General features: G+C 37.0%; 1 protein-coding gene across 2 annotated transcripts; it reads left to right on the plus strand.

The window, feature by feature from the left end:
- The first annotated feature begins 1,288 nt into the window (after positions 1–1,288).
- Positions 1,289–12,956, plus strand: sgk2a (serum/glucocorticoid regulated kinase 2a). Of its 2 annotated transcripts, XM_031286316.2 has the most exons (14): positions 1,289–1,496; positions 3,198–3,262; positions 4,316–4,377; positions 4,787–4,844; positions 5,535–5,618; positions 6,515–6,646; positions 7,736–7,848; positions 8,012–8,048; positions 8,185–8,271; positions 8,466–8,561; positions 9,519–9,674; positions 10,042–10,131; positions 10,355–10,392; positions 10,982–12,956. In XM_031286316.2, the coding sequence occupies exons 2-13, from the start codon at positions 3,242–3,244 to the stop codon at positions 10,364–10,366; spliced, it is 948 nt and encodes a 315-aa protein (XP_031142176.1). In that variant the 5' UTR covers positions 1,289–1,496; positions 3,198–3,241; the 3' UTR covers positions 10,367–10,392; positions 10,982–12,956. The 2 variants fall into 2 exon arrangements, with proteins under 2 accessions (XP_031142176.1, XP_031142175.1); XM_031286315.2 differs by lacking the exon at positions 10,355–10,392.
- The last annotated feature ends 3,537 nt before the right edge of the window (positions 12,957–16,493 follow it).

Consider the following 16,493-nt stretch of genomic DNA (forward strand, 5'->3'; position numbering starts at 1 on the left):
ACTTGTGCAGGTGTGTTGTACTATTGACTATAAACTTACTTTGCCTATATCACATCCCCCTATTGACCATGTTGTCGTTAACAGTTGGCTGTGGTGGTGACAACTCCTTCCACGTCATTTCTGCTTTCGCTGATTATCTTCTGCTGCAGAGGCCAGGAAACAAGCTGATAACCTTCTACTGCAGCCAGATCGCAAAATGAAAGTCCAGAGACAAATTATTCAAAGAAGATTACTTATTATGTCATTAAACATGTCTGGAGGGAATCGTTTAGTAACATTACTGTAGTAAAGATTAAAATGAATTACGTAGAATTTCTGAAGTAAACTTATAAAGCTGCTTATTTAAAATGATGGTGAGAGCAGGGTGGATTGTAACCTGTATCTTACTCAATTTCCATATATTTTAAGTAGATGTATTTTTATTTTTATACTTTTTATTGATCCCCAGTGGGGAATGTCTATATTTGTACAACAGTTTATCCAATTTTTAGATGGAGAGAGTTAGGCTAGCTGTTTCCCCTGGATTTAAAGGAGACCTATCATGCTCATTTTCAGGTTTGTACTTGTATTTTGGGTTGAACATGTTTACATGCTTTAATGTTCAAAAGACACATTCTTTTTTATTTCATACAGTCTGTCTGTATGTGCAAACACTGTTTTAGCTCCTGTCTATTTAAGCCATCCTTAACGCCCAGTCGGCTCTGATTGGCTTGCTAGAAATATATGGTGCACCTTTGCATACCTTTGCAAAGGTGCAAATACAGTCTCCACATGCAGCAGCTCTTGTGGATCTGGAGGATTCCAGCCTGTTCACAAATTTACAAAGTGGCTCAGGTGCAAGTCCAGTCAAACATTTAAAAAACAGCTTTATGTATTTAAGATTAACAAAATGTAACAGTGATGGAATCGAATGGGCTTTTTATCTAAAATTTTTAGGGCATTAAGTTGCAGTGCATTTGGCCCTGTCTGCCACCGTACAAATGTATGTGCACAAGCACTGACAAAGTATTTTGTAATCATCCTCTGCACAAAAGATATTTATAAAAAAAAATATGAGCTTTCTAATGACTTTCTAAAAATATAGATAAATGTCCAAAAAAAAAGTATAGGCTACTGCTCTTATTTTGAAAGCGAAGAACAGAGTCCGGAAGTTAAATTATTTTGAAGTCTGGACAGCCAACTTTCTCCTTTTTCACACACACACACACACACACACACACACACACACACACACACATACACACACACACACACACACACACACACACACACACACACACACACACACACACACACACACACACTCACTCCTTGCTCCGCCTCATTTTAAGGATGTGTAACTTTTCACCAATGATTCACTCTCTTGAAGTCGACCTTCCTTCGTGACCATAAACAAAAAAAACTGACCTCAGATCAGCTTCAGCTTTGAGCCTGCCAGCTGAGTCTCCTCAGTGTCCTGAACACAGCACACTGATCAACTCATCGCCTGCACGCAGGTGAGCAAACTGTACTGATTTCAAACTGATAACCTGGATTATCTGTAGAGTGCCTATTTATTCCTAAATTAGATTAGACTATTTTCTATTTTGGCGGATAAAATGCGCCAGTATATTTGTAGATTATTAGGTCTACTGTAGCCTATCTCTTAACTGTAGCTATTGTTCTTGTTCAGCTAATCAACTTGCTAGTAACATTATTGTGCTGCTAATATTAGTGTAGTAATGCTAATATTTGGTATATTCTAAAACAGTCATGATATCTGAGATACTTATTGAGAATAATGATGGCTCAGGTGATCCCTAGTCTTATAGTCTATGCAAAATTCAGGCTATCTAATCATATTTTGCTTGTCTTTGAATCTGTGCTTGTTCAGATCAAGAATTCAAAAATATAGAATTGTGCATGGTCATTATAACCTGCAGATATGTTCTCTTTGTATGTCTCTGTGTCCATATTTATACGAATACAAATAGCTGTATTGTCATTGTACATGCACAACAAGATTCAGTGTGCCAAACTATAGGAGGAATAAAATGTAAGTATAAGATTATTAAATAAATATCAGTAAAAATGATAAATAGGCATGGAAAGGAAATATAAATAGGCCTAAATAATAAAAATTGAGGTCATAGATTATTTAATTTCTTGACATCAATCTCTTCAGGAGTTGGTCACTTATCCAAACTGCAAAAAAAAACCAACAACTGAGAATGCTTTGCATGTGTTGGCTATGTATTGCATTTTCTTTTCACATTGTTGATTGAAATAATGTAAGTCGAGCCCGTCTTTGCCCTGTTCTCTATACAATATATTAATCACATGTTTTCGTCTTGTATACATTATTGTGGGGAAACTGCCATAAACATGGGTACAACTTGGTTAAAATGAACAATTTCAAATAATATAAATGTTGCACTGCAGACTGTGATGCCTTAATTAATGGGGTATTTTTTTAGTGAACAGACAGAAGTTAGCAATAACATGTAGTTTGGATAACAACGGGGAAAATACATTGTTGAAGCTCAGCTTATGACTTGAGTAACAAAGTGTTCAAAATGGGTCTAAGTCTGTTTTAGATCATACTTTTGTCCCCAGGGGTTAAGATGCTTATATTTGTTTTTAATCTGCTACTTGGACATTAACTTCTCCAGATAGTTATGAACCTCCTAATGTTACTAGTATGAGTGATCTTTTCTTGCTTTGTGTGATTTTCAGTAGATGCACAGCAAATGTGGGTATTACATCTTAAATTACTGGGCATCATGCAATTTGATACAGACGTTATTGGCTTGAATGCTACATTTGGCTCCTCCATCGTCTTTATGCGTATATAAACAGGCTTTCCTGATGGAACTGGAATAATTCTGAGTTTTGTTTCATTTCTGTGTGTGCATGTGTGTATGAGACCTTTGTTATCCCCTATTTTTTGGACAGATACGAGATTTAATATTATATTTAATTAATTAATATTTACCATGTAAACATAAAAAGACCTGATGCAGTCTACACACACACACACACACACACACACACACACACACACACACACACACACACACACACACTCTCTCTCTCTCTCTGAGTCCGGGCTCACGAGAAGATCGTATCTGTGAAATGAGAAAAGGTTAAAGTAATAAAGGTTCACCACCACAGTTGCATTCTGCACAGCTACTGACTCTCAACATCTCATCTCACAGGTCTGTCAAACACTGATGCTGGATCAGCGGGAGTGGAATGGATAATGGCCATGGCACACTGTAATGTGAGTGCATTTCAGTGTTGTGCTTTTGGTTTTCTATTTAGGCCATGTGACAGGGGATCTGCCTGCAGCCTAGTTTAAACTCAATTTTCAAGAAAAGGATGTTTGTTTAACAAATGTCTGTGAGCAAATTAGCAATACATCCAGGAGGTCTGAGGTGAATTTGGTTGTTTGTGTTGTAATTTTCCCAACATGATTTCACAGATATCTCCACAGCCAAAACAAATTCTTTCATGCATTACATATATCAAACGGATGATCTCAAACAGTGGAATCTTTCCAAAAGGATTGTAATTACTCAGTGATCATGCAATATGAGGCAAAGTGACTCAGATCCTCGTGTTTTTATCTTCAGACTGAATATTCTTCCCTTTTGGTGCCACTGTTCGTGTGTTACCAGTTTATGGAGACCGTTTTGTCTCAAAATGACTGCTACTTTTAATGGAGTGGATTTGATTTTTCTTACAGCATGTCACACTAGTTCAATCAAGTTGAAACTAAACCCGCTATATCTGAAATCACATCTTTTCATCTAAGTTTTGGTTTTCAATCCGCGGAGGTAAAGAGATTCCCGCATTGTGCTTTTCACAAAGATAAAAATCTGAAAACACCAGACCAGTGTAAGGGTAAACTCTCCTCTCGAAGTTGATTTCTGCTCGCACGAATGAAACTGACTTTTGACATTTTGGGGGCGGAAACCAAGGAGGCACTAGCCCTCCTATGATTGGTCACTTTCAAGGCAATTCCACCCACGGACCTACTCAGTTCGTGCACCCTCTCGTGTATGCCCTCCAGCGCTCGCAAAGCAGACACTAGTGGGCGCGTGGTGGCTGCTCTGTGCACGTGATGCTTAGTTTAATACACGCAGGTGCCATTCTTTCCCTCTCCCTATGTTTTGTTTCACACTCGCAGCTGCTTGTACAACTCTCGATTGTTGAATCGGTACGTGAAGAGTAATATCTGCGCGTGTGAAATGATATAATTTGCTCGTGAGCATGTTTTATCGCGCTCTCGAGATATGACATAAACCTGACGCCATATTTATTTGTCCTCCAGCTGCGTTCCCCATCCTCCTCTCCTCGTGATGATGTCAACCTGGGACCTTCAGCAAACCCAAAGTCAGTAATCTCTGCTCTCACTGACCAGCATGTAGCTCTCTTTATATTCATCAATACAGCTATATATAATTATGTATTATAATATATAATATATAGAGCAAAAATAAACTGGTACTGTATTTGTTAAAAGTGTATATTCAGTGGTCTGGATCACGTATTTTCACAAAATATTGAAAATCTCAAAAACAATTTTAACAATATATATATTGTATTCTGTATTTTATGTATGAAAACACAGATTCCAGAAGAGAAAGGCAACTTTTGAGCGAAGGGTCAATTTGAACAAAGCATTGATTTTTTTTGCCGGTTGCTTTTGCTACCATTTGTAAGCTATTACAAATAAAGTGCATTAGAGGTTGTTATGTAATTTTGTCCACCATTTAATAGATAACTCTCGGTCTTGTTTCAGTGCTAGGCCAACTGACTTTGACTTCTTGGCTGTCATTGGCAAGGGGACTTTTGGAAAGGTAACACTGAAACAATTACCTATTTATCTATCTCTTTGTTATTGAATATATCAGTAGTTTCCTTATTGCAACTCATTCAGGTCACATACTCACCAGCAGTGAAAGTGGTTGAAACTAGTGAGACCAGGTGATGACATCAAATGATAGACCCGGATTAGAGAGAGAATGAGAGATAATGAGAGAGAGAGAGAGAGAGAGAGAGAGAGAGAGAGAGAGAGAGAGAGAGAGAGAGAGAGAGAGAGCTGTCTGACTGACATTGCTGACAGGGTCACTAGGGAGTCTACCTGCTGAATACTGACTGATCAAAATGTGCTGCCAATTTCATGAATCATTAACTTTACAGTCTACTTAGGCTTGTTAAGGTTACCTGAACATTATCAATGGAACAGCAAAACACTAAGAAATAAGACAGCACCAGAGATGTGTTTTATATAAAGAATACAATAAACTTTGAATGCAACTTTGTCAGCAAGTTTGTATTTCTCCATAAAAATCAAGTTAATAATGTTTTTACTGGCCGCAGGTCGATCAACACCCTACTCAGATTTCTCAGTGTCATCTGTTTCCACAGATCACATATCTGTGTTGTGTTCTCAGAAGGGTTTGATGAAATGTCGTGACAGCTCAGTGTCGAGATGGTGGCGCAGTCTGTTTACCAAACAAACCACTGACAATCAAACCTTCACGCAGGTCCTGCTTGCCAAGCTCAAAGCCGACAACAAATTCTACGCCGTCAAAGTGCTGCAGAAGAAAGTCATCCTGAAGAAGAAAGAGGTGGGCTCTGCTATCTCAGTATTAAAGTAGATTGTCCAGCTGATCCTTTCTGGCTTCATCATTTCTTTCTACAAAGTCCCTTATGAACCCAGCCTCCACACACTAATACAAACCAAATGTCCCCGAAGCTCTAACGCTTCAAACCTCCATCTAAAAAATCATAAAGGAGAGGTTTCATTTTCAGAGGCACTCTGTTTTTCATTTAAATTCCCTCAGAGCAAATTATTTTGAAAAATTACGACCAGGAAATCAATATAGATAAATGTATATTGAATTATACAGTACTCTGATGTGCCAGGCTAGAGTAAATACGGGTGGAAAATAGCTCAATGAGCCAAGAGGAAAATCTGTGAATGTTATTAGTAAACAGTGTTTTCACCCAGCAACATGATCTGAATCTTATCTAATCTACAGCTTGTTCTGTACAAAGGGCAGATTTGACCAACTCCCAGAAAACAACCTGATAAACTGTGTGTTTGTCTGCTCAAACACACTTGTCCTTCTTTTATTTGTTTGCTACTACTGAAGTGAAGTTTTAAGATATTAAACTTCAATATTTTTTTGAAACAAATTAAAGTGTGCTCATTTACACTGAAAGTGATATTAAATAATAATGAATTAACATAATTAATTAACATAACATAAAAAAACATTTTGAAAAAGCAAGAAATAAAGATAGAAATACAATATTTAAACAGCAGATGCTCAAAAACACAGAATGCAAAGAGTTCTTAACTGGCAGTATCTACAGTACTGCATACTAACAGCTAAACACTGCAAGTTGAACTGTGCCCAACAAACATTAACAAAATGTGTTTTCTGTATAATTGGTGTATTTGTGGGATTTTGATTTAATGTTGTCATCACCGTCTCACTCTGATGTCTTCTCGCTTCAGCAAAAGAACATTATGGCAGAAAGAAATGTGCTGCTGAAGAGTCTCAAACATCCCTTTCTGGTTCGGCTCCACTACTCCTTCCAGACCCCGGAGAAGCTCTACTTCGTCCTCGACTATGTGAATGGCGGAGAGGTATGTGTCTTAAACTAAATAATTACATACATGAACATGGAATACTTTATTTTCATTGGACATGGTCAGAAATGGACTGTGGTGTGGAGTAAATATCATTGTTTCCAATATAAAACACACAAACAAAATGTGATGTGGTGTTTTAGCACTAGTCACCAATTTACATTTTCAGATTATAGATGTTTCCTATAATGAAGGTCAACACCTCGTAGACTTTTATAATGTGTGGGTGTGTGTGTGTGTGTGTGTGTGTGTGTGTGTGTGTGTGTGTGTGTCATATGTGATGTTCTGGTTTATGACACAAACTGCTTTGACTGTGCATAGATCAATTAGTCTTTATGCTAAGCTAGGCTAACCATCTGTTAGCTGCAGCTTAATATTTAGCATACATACATGGGAGTGGTATCAATCTTCTCATCTAGCTCTAGACCAGTGCATTTGCAACTATCCTCTTGGGGGAATTACTGGAATTGTTGGGTCTTTGTAAATTATAGAGTGTGGTCTAGACCTACTCTATCTGTAAAGTGTCTCGAGATAACTCTTGTTATGATTTGATACTATAAATAAAATTGAATTGAATTGAACTGAATTGCTTTGATATGTTAAAATACTACACATAACATCTTCAGTCTTCTAAAATAAATTCCTGTGCAAACAGTTTTAAAACTATGAATAGTATTTGATTTTATTTATCCTGCCAGGATTGTATACATTTTTAAGGCTATTATAAAAAAATCAACACTTTGAATTAAACTGGTTTTACATAAAATCATCTAATGCCTGTACATTTTGTTTACTTGTTGTTCAACTGGGACACGGCAGGCTGCACTGTAATAATGTCCTAATAAGTAATCCTTTATTTACACATATCTAATCAAATCAGATACAACTCGTTGGTGTGCAGTCAGCAGACTTGTTTTCAAACACACAAACTTTGCTGTGCTTCTGTGCGGAGGGCCAAGCGTGTTACCCCATAGCCTGGTTGAAAGTATTTTATTTTTATTTTTTTAATGTAATTTGAATTTCTCCCACCATCCTCTCCATGCTCTGTCTATCTATCCTCCCATTATTCTCTCTCTCTTTCTGTAGCTGTTCTTCCACCTGCAAAGAGAGAGGTGTTTCTCCGAGCCCAGAGCGAGGTTCTACTCAGCCGAGGTAGCGAGCGCCATCGGCTATCTTCACTCTCTCAACATCGTTTACAGGTCAGAACCGACAGACATTTATTAAAATACTCTAATGGGTTGGCCTGATTCATTATATATTACACCCAAACCGTAGTGGCTTTAAGGTTATACTGTAAAACACAAAACAGTAAAATCTATTTTTACTTTCTATCATGATAATCTGCGTTCTTGTCTGTTGCAGAGATCTGAAGCCAGAGAATATTCTCTTAGACTCTCAGGTGAGTCCAATTTGACACATTTGTTTCTGTAAAATTCAACTCCTCCATATGTTTTAACTTTATTGCAGTCATTGTAAATATATTTATTTTACTGAAATGTAAATATAAGTTCCTGCTTGTGGTTTGTTGTGTGCAGGGCCATGTGGTGCTGACAGATTTTGGGCTGTGCAAAGAAGGTGTAGAGCCAGAGGGAACCACCTCGACTTTCTGTGGGACTCCAGAAGTGAGTAAAAAATGTACATAAAAACGGGAAAAGGACATTAGATGAATTATCTATCCTACTGTGTCATACGTGGTTACGTTTTAGAGGTGTAGAGGGATGACAATTACATAAATATATATAATATATAACATATAATATAAAAGCCACTTGACAAAGAGAATTAGCCCATATCCTCTTTTTCTATCTGTCTGCAGTACTTGGCTCCAGAGGTTCTTCGTAAAGAAGCCTATGACAGGACAGTGGATTGGTGGTGTCTGGGAGCAGTGACCTATGAGATGATCTACAGCCTGGTATGTGTGTTTGTGTGAGGCTGATTTTGTACATTATTCCTTTTGGAAGCATCTTTGTGTTGACTACAATACAGTATATATTGTGAGCAAGGAGGGTGGTGCTAAAGGAAACCTCATGGAGTGTCCAAAATAGGACGGGTTCAACCTCTGGGGAACACGAACGTGCTCAGTACATTTCGTGGCAATGTGCGCGTCAGATTTTGATATTTTTCATGTACAAGTAGGCCTGGCTGTGCTAGAGAAAAGGCTGAGCATCTCTAAAATATTAGGATTTATCCTCTTGGGACCTCAAATATCTACGGAAACTTTTCATAAAAAATTGGCCCCGTTGTAGCCATGCAAGCAGGTCAGTCGGGCCACCACCTTTGCCGAGACTGAACTATTGAATGGCTTGCCATGAAATTGGGTTCACACATTCATGTTCCCCTCAGAATGAATTGTAATCACTTGGTGATCCTTAAACATTTCCTCTAACGCAACCATCAAGTCAAAAATTGTATCAGATTCCCATCAGCTGTACTTTGTGTTTGGTAATGAGCAAATGTTATCATGCTAACACTAAATTAGGATGGCGAACATGGTAAATATGACTATCTGCTAAATATCAGCATGTTAGCATACTGATATTGACATTTAGCTCAAAGTACTGCAGCCATACTGTAGTTACAGTATGGCTACAGTACAGTACGTACAGTCTTACAGAGCCGCTAGCTTGTCTGAAGACTCTTGATTACACACATAGAATATATCTAATTTACATGTATGTATTTGTATAGGCGTTTGTAAAACAACTTCCCTTCTTCATCTGCCTTACACTCTGGTCGTAAAGACACACACATCTAAAATGCAACCTGTTAGAGTTTTAAGTTGTAGTTAACACTAGGGAGTCATGGTCTTAAGGAATACAAATGGTTTCATTTTATACTTATGATGTTTGTACCCATCCCTCCGCTTCAGCCTCCTTTCTACAGCCGTGACGTTGCTGAAATGTATGATGGGATCCTCCACAAGCCCCTGCCACTGCCCCCAGGAAAGTCTGATGCCGTCTGCTCTCTGCTGGTGGGTCTTCTGCAGAAGGACCAGCACAGACGCCTCGGGGCCATCGCCGACTTTGTGAGTGTGTCTTTCAACCGTTGCTACACATTAAAACAGATGGTTTGCCAGACAAGAAATAAGCCTAGTCTTAGACAAAGGATGATCAAAGGACTACTGCATTAAATGTTGCTTTAGTCAAGGACTAGGCCCATTCCATGTTTAGGAAACTAGCCTGGAACAGTATAAGGCATCTTTAAAGGGGTTTTGACCTTTTCTGAGAACAGATCTGCACCCAGTCCCTCTGAGAAAATTTACCAAGATGACATCACCTCCATACTTTCTCTCCCATAGTTTAAATGAGTCTGAATTTTTAATAGGAGGAATGGAAAAATGCCAGTTTTACTATATACAGTACATGTATAACTTTTCTTTCTTTAATTCATAGTTAGAAATAAAGAACCACATCTTTTTCTCTCCAATCAACTGGGACGACCTTGACCACAAGCGAATCACTCCTCCCTACAACCCAAATGTGGTGAGTTGTTTCCGGCTGTGAACTGTGACTGCTCGTGTCTTTACATATTAAGTCTGTTTTGTCCGCTGTGTGTGCCTGCCTAGAAAAACAATCATTTACCTACCCTTGAGGTTTTTTCACCTTCAACACAACCAGTGACATCAGCCAACAAAACCCCCTCAACGTATAATTTTCTAAATCTCAGTCCCTTTACATATGTTCTTATTTTTATCCTCTCTTTCAGATAAACAGGTGACAAAGGTTCACCAGGTCAACCTCTTTGTAAGGCTTTATATTATTCACTCACATTTTAATCCAAGCTAATTTCTTTGACTTTTGGACTCTCGTTCGTTTTTTTAAAAATCATCTCATATCGTCCCTCACTTCTTATGATGTTTGTCATACAGGCCCAATAGAGGCATGGTTACGGTTTGAACATCCTCTGCAGTGCTTTGCCTTCAATTGTCTGTCAATAGCATTGTTTGATATTTTGTAGCTGGAAATCTTTTCTTTGTCGTTCAGCCATAGTGGTTACTAATCATCACTGCATATGGAAACTAGAAAATATATTTTCTTTGTTATTTCTATTAGAAAACATAAGAAACATCACTTATATGAGAATTCTTCTTGGGGGAGACCATTATGCTTTGTGTTTGTAGAGCAACTGGCTCTAGGTTTACAGTAGTCACTGTTATTCATAGTACCATGGCAACAGAAAAGATTTGCTCCTGATTGGCTGACAAGTTTCTATTAATAGAAAATAAAAAACCTGCCAGCGAAAACTTTACCTCCACCTCATCCATTATTTCATATATAAAGACACCTTGTCGCACATTATCACTTAGTCTACATAGATTGTTTCATCTTTCAGAGAGGCCCAGCTGACACTCAGCATATTGATCCAGAGTTCACCAGAGAAATGGTTCCTAACTCGGTGAGTCGGACCCCGGAGCTGAACACCAGCAGCAGCTCCAACAACGCCTTCAATGGGTTCTCCTTCGTCGCCACCGAGGACAGCTTTCTGTGAGGCAGGAGTTAACTGTTGAAATGTTTAGACAGGGTGATTGATTTTATGGCGTGATGACACCTTTTTGAGTCTCATGAAAATAACTGCTCCTCATGTAACATTGCAGAAATTCCATGTGGTAGGCTACCTATCCTGTTTGACTATTGCGGGGATTCCCTCTTGAGGGTGTAGCAGAGAAGGAGCCCACCTGCAATGGAGACATTTAATGTTAAAATATAAAACTTTTTTTGCCTGGAAGTCCCAGGTCTGTTCTTAGAGAGATAGCGAAGTTCAACATGAACGTGTTACCAAATATACAGGGCTCGCAAGAAGTAGGAGCATCTTTGAGATGCAGTGCAAATTATTTTTATTTCATTCATTTGCAATGGAATGAATAGTATGTTTAACAATTCTTTTATACACAGACATTATCATATTGTGATGGTACAGCCAGACGCTCTATTTTCCTAAAATAGGGTGCAGATGCAAACGCAAGCAAAATCTCCAGGCGCAAACAAAAATGGACTTGACCAGAAAATCTTTTGCAATTTTGGTGACCACAGGCATTGGTGCAAACCAGGTGTAACCAGACAGCTGATGTGTAATGGTGCAGCTGCTGGAATATCAATGCGGCTGGTTCAAGTTGTGCAAACAATTAATACAGGCTTATAAATAAAATATTTACACTTTGCTCCTCTGCATGTCTCAACTGCCTCATTTATGTATTTTCAGTCCAATACACACAGCCCCTCTCCCAAATCAGAGATTGTAGATGAAACACACGTATCATTCCTGTTGATGTGTGCTGATTACATGTGTTTAATCAACTACACGGCTCACATTCTACTTTAGGAGACTCCGGGAACCACAAGTAATTCTGCATTCTGGGAGCGCAGTGCAGAGGGGCAATAGGGTAATATGAGCTCTTTGGGCTATAACAGTGCCTGACTATTAAGAGCTTTGTAGGTCAGGTGAAGGATTTTATGTTCAATTCTGGATTTTACAGGGAGCCAGTGCAGAGAAGCTCATATGGGAGAAATATGATCTCTTTTTCTAGTTCTTGTCAGTACACGCGCTGCAGCATTCTGGATCAGCTTGAGAGTCTTAAGGGACTTGTTTAAGCAACCTGAGAATAAGGAATTACAACAGTCCAGGATAGTTTTTTGCAATATTAAGCAGGTGAAAAAGGCACTCCTTGAAGTTTGTTTTATGTGGGCATTAAAAAATATATTCTCCAAGCAAGAGAGAGCAGAAGAGGGAGAGCGAGAAGCCATCACTAAATACTAAGCTAAATTAGCTAACAGAGCTAATAGTCAATAATTACATAGAATCTCTCAGTCCACAATAGTGGTCTTGTTTGTTTATGGCAACTATGTCAACATGGCAAAATTTATTTGCAGATGATGCACCGACGATAGAAAATGCTTCATGTAGCACCTTTTTAAAATGTCAGTCAACTACACCGCAGTGTGCACAGTATGGCTGTTTATTCTGTGGACTGTGGTTTTCTGTTTTGTAACTGGGGAAACTGGGAAAATATTATTTTAGCCTGTAGATAGCAGATAGTGATATAAGTTGTATTTTGTTTCATAATACATGTCAATGTTATATTGAAAATACTGTATGTAACATCTGTAAATATACAGTAGCAGCTTTGCAATATGTACTGTAGTAATGTGATTATATCAATGTAATGTGATTGATGGTGCTTGGCGTTTTCAGTAAGGAGTGATACACTTGTACATCTGATATCCTTGCATTTTATTTTTATTATCTCATTTATATGTATACTTAAAGTCTTGTTTGTAAATCTGATATTAAAGAAGCTCTTCTCTTCCAATTTCTGAAAATAGTATGCTCCTATTGATCTTCTTAAAAAAACTAAATATGCCAACCAGGAAATACACCTTAAATATTTTCTTCTACAAGGTCTAAAGTCACTCAGACTAATGCTGCTCTGGCACTCCTTGTTCCCCATTTGTAACCCTGCATGCCGAGCTGTTGGTCCCTGACTGATTCTATAAACAGAGGCTGATGGGTCACGTGTGTGTGTGTGTGTGTGTGTGTGTGTGTGTGTGTGTGTGTGTGTGTGTGTGTGTGTGTGTGTGTGTGTGTGTGTGTGTGTGTGTGTGTGTGTGTGTGTGTGTGTGTGTGTGTGTGTGTGTGTGTGTACATAGAAATACTGTAAATAATTCAAACATCCGTCAAAACATTTACATGTTCTTTTGGATGAGCCATTAAACATGTTTGCATAACAGAAACAATGTTTTTGGTTATTAACTAATCAGTGCAGTTTAGTAAATTTACATGTTATCAAAAATCCCTTCACCTTAGTGATGACCTGAGTGAACATTGCTGAAATAAGTGTCTATCCTTCCTTGTGTTGTATGTTTAAGTGAGTCCTTAATGTTTTATTTTCTTATAGAAAGTGAAAAAACTGCCCATGTAGTAGAAACATTTCAACCTGAAAATCAACTTGTTTTAAGAATTTTCTAAAAATCTACTTTTTTTTAGTGCCTCTCACCAATCTCTTTCTTTATTGTTTCAAGATACAGACATCATTTCTAGAACTTTTTTTTCATATTAAATAAAGGACTGAATATTCTTATTGCACTACAAAATCAGGTTTATATGACTTAATTACAGACAGAAATGTTTTTTATAAGATTGAAGTCTTTGCTGATCAAAAAGCCCAGCAGTATAACATTCAACCAACTCCAATAATGCTGCTCACACATTACTGTAATGCATCAGTGATAATAATGATTAGAAAGCACAATGAGCACTTCAACTTGTCTTTAACTTTAACTTATGTAAGATTTTGAATACAGGGTTTTTACTTGAAATGGAGTATCTTTACCATGTTACATAAAAGATCTGAGTACTTCTTCCACCCCTTATTGAAAGCACTTCGACCTTTTTCACTTCCAAATAAGTGTTCAGATTTTTCTGTACTTGATTAAATTATTGCAACTCTGTTGGCAACCACCTCAGCTCCTCTTACCGCCCTTAAAGCTGTGGTCTTCAAACCATGACATACTCATAGTTCAGTATACAGTGTTTGTTTGTGTTATTGTGTTTGTGTTCTCAAGAGTGTCGCCAACTGTGATCCTCCGTGAACAATGCCAACAGAGCCTAGTGGGATTACTGAACCCAAAACACACAAATCCACGCTCAGCAGGTGACAGTGTGACAGCTCAAGGTGTGTTTTTAGCTGCATCATATTTTGGTATGAGTGATAATGTAGACTTAATCTGTGTGCATGTGTTACACATACTGTGCATGCAGTTAATGTGTTTATTTCATAATTTGTATGTTTCTGTTCTATTTGAAAACACGTGTGCATCATTTCAGGTATATTATTATTAATTTAAAAGCACACACACACACACACACACACTGTGGCCAGGTTAGTTCAGTGGGTAGAGCAGGCGCACATATACTGAGAGATTTATGCCTCGACGCAGAGGTTCAGGGTTTGAATCCGACCTGTGAAGATTTCCCGCATGTCTTCCCCCTCTCTCTCACCTAGCTGTCCTGTCAAAAAATTAAAGGTGGAAAAAAAACAAAAAAAGCACACACACCTCTCATTTCTGGTAAACTGTATAACCATCACTAATAAATGGTAAATGATATTTACTTACTTTACATACTTAAGTATTATTTAATGCTTTAATTGATGTTTCAATAGTTTATTGATGCACACATCATGAGACATTTTTGCATTATATTAAGTATCAGAATCAGAATATTTTATTGATCCCCTCAGGGAAATTATTTAAGTATGATAACCAAATTATTTGTAAACCTTTAAGAAGTTGTTTGTAAACCATCTATGAACTTTATTTGGATGGCTATTATCTGTGCACAAATAGTTAAATAATCATCTCTTTCATAAATCACCAAAAAAATGTGGCCAAATTAATGTAACTTGATGCTTTACAAACCCCTTATTAATCAATAACTAATTATTCTATCATGCATCAGTTGCAACTTTATAATAGCCATCAAAATAATGTTTATAGATGGTTTACAAAACAATCATTAACCACAGACAAAGTATTATCTAATTATTATCTAAATCTATAAACAAATGATTATATATTACACTAAACTAATGATAAAATACAACAAATTATGAAATTACTAATAATAAAACAAAAATCATGATTTCATAGTTTATTAACAGTAAAATAACTAACTAAAGTTGAATTAACTATGAATTTACCACTTATTGATGATGGTTATTATAAAGTGTTACCGCTCAAAGTCCTTTTAGCTTTAACTGTTTCATTATACAAACACACTGACTTTTTTACACTTCAGCTCTGCAAATCATGCTATTAATGCCGTCATCTGATTAATGTTTACCCAATCTGATTAATCAGCAAAGAACACATTTATGACAGCGCCAACACTTCAAAGTCACATTAAACAAACTATCACATATTTTATGACATAACATAGCTGAATGCGTCTGTGTAAAAAAAAAAGTGATCAGAAGTTAACAATATGTTATCCATAATAACACCACAACTAAAGCCCTCAAACATGATTGATGTGAACCAACAATGTTTTTGTATATGGTAGTAGAAGGTAAGAAAAAAGACAAATTGTGATAAAGAAGATATCCTGTCCTATGTTGTAATTTATACAGGGTTATGTTATTGTTTCCTGTAGTTATTCTCCACTATGTTGTATGTGTTTGTGTGATAAAATCCAGATAATAATGGTAACTTTATATAGCAACACAAAAAAGTAGTTTCCAAGAAGAAATAAACAAAAGTTTTGAAAATATATCATAAACCAATGACATCAACAAAGAAGGTAATGATTGTAGAAGAGGCAATTAAAAGTAAAATAAAAAATAAAGCCAAACAGAGATAACAGTGAATAGTTTAAAGAGCAAATTTGACAATTTTTAGAAGATATTTAATATAATTTCTTTTATTATGGCTGTTATGTCTCTTTTTCGTCGTTATATTGTATATTGTAACTTGTTTTTATCTCTGCACAAGATAGAGACTCCATTTCAATTTTACAGAATGAACAACAGGTCAATTATTAATCATAACAGAAAAACGGGTTCAACAGTAGGAAGAAAATAGACAGGTGAAGAGTTATATTACTGTACAACTGCCCCACTTAGTGGTCAAAATGAGAAACACAACACATGACCTGATTGATTCATTGATGGAATCGAATGTATAAAAATATAAACAGAAGTCAAGGCTGCGTAATACACACATACACTAGTGTGTGTAACAGATATAGTTTCCCACAAAATTTCATTACCATTAGCTAGGTGGGCAACATAATTATAATTTACTAGATTTGGATAAAGAAAACCTTTAATGTGATAAGGTGCACATTACCT

Source organism: Sander lucioperca, chromosome 12 (assembly GCF_008315115.2).
Source record: "Sander lucioperca isolate FBNREF2018 chromosome 12, SLUC_FBN_1.2, whole genome shotgun sequence".
Lineage (NCBI taxonomy): Eukaryota > Metazoa > Chordata > Actinopteri > Perciformes > Percidae > Sander > Sander lucioperca.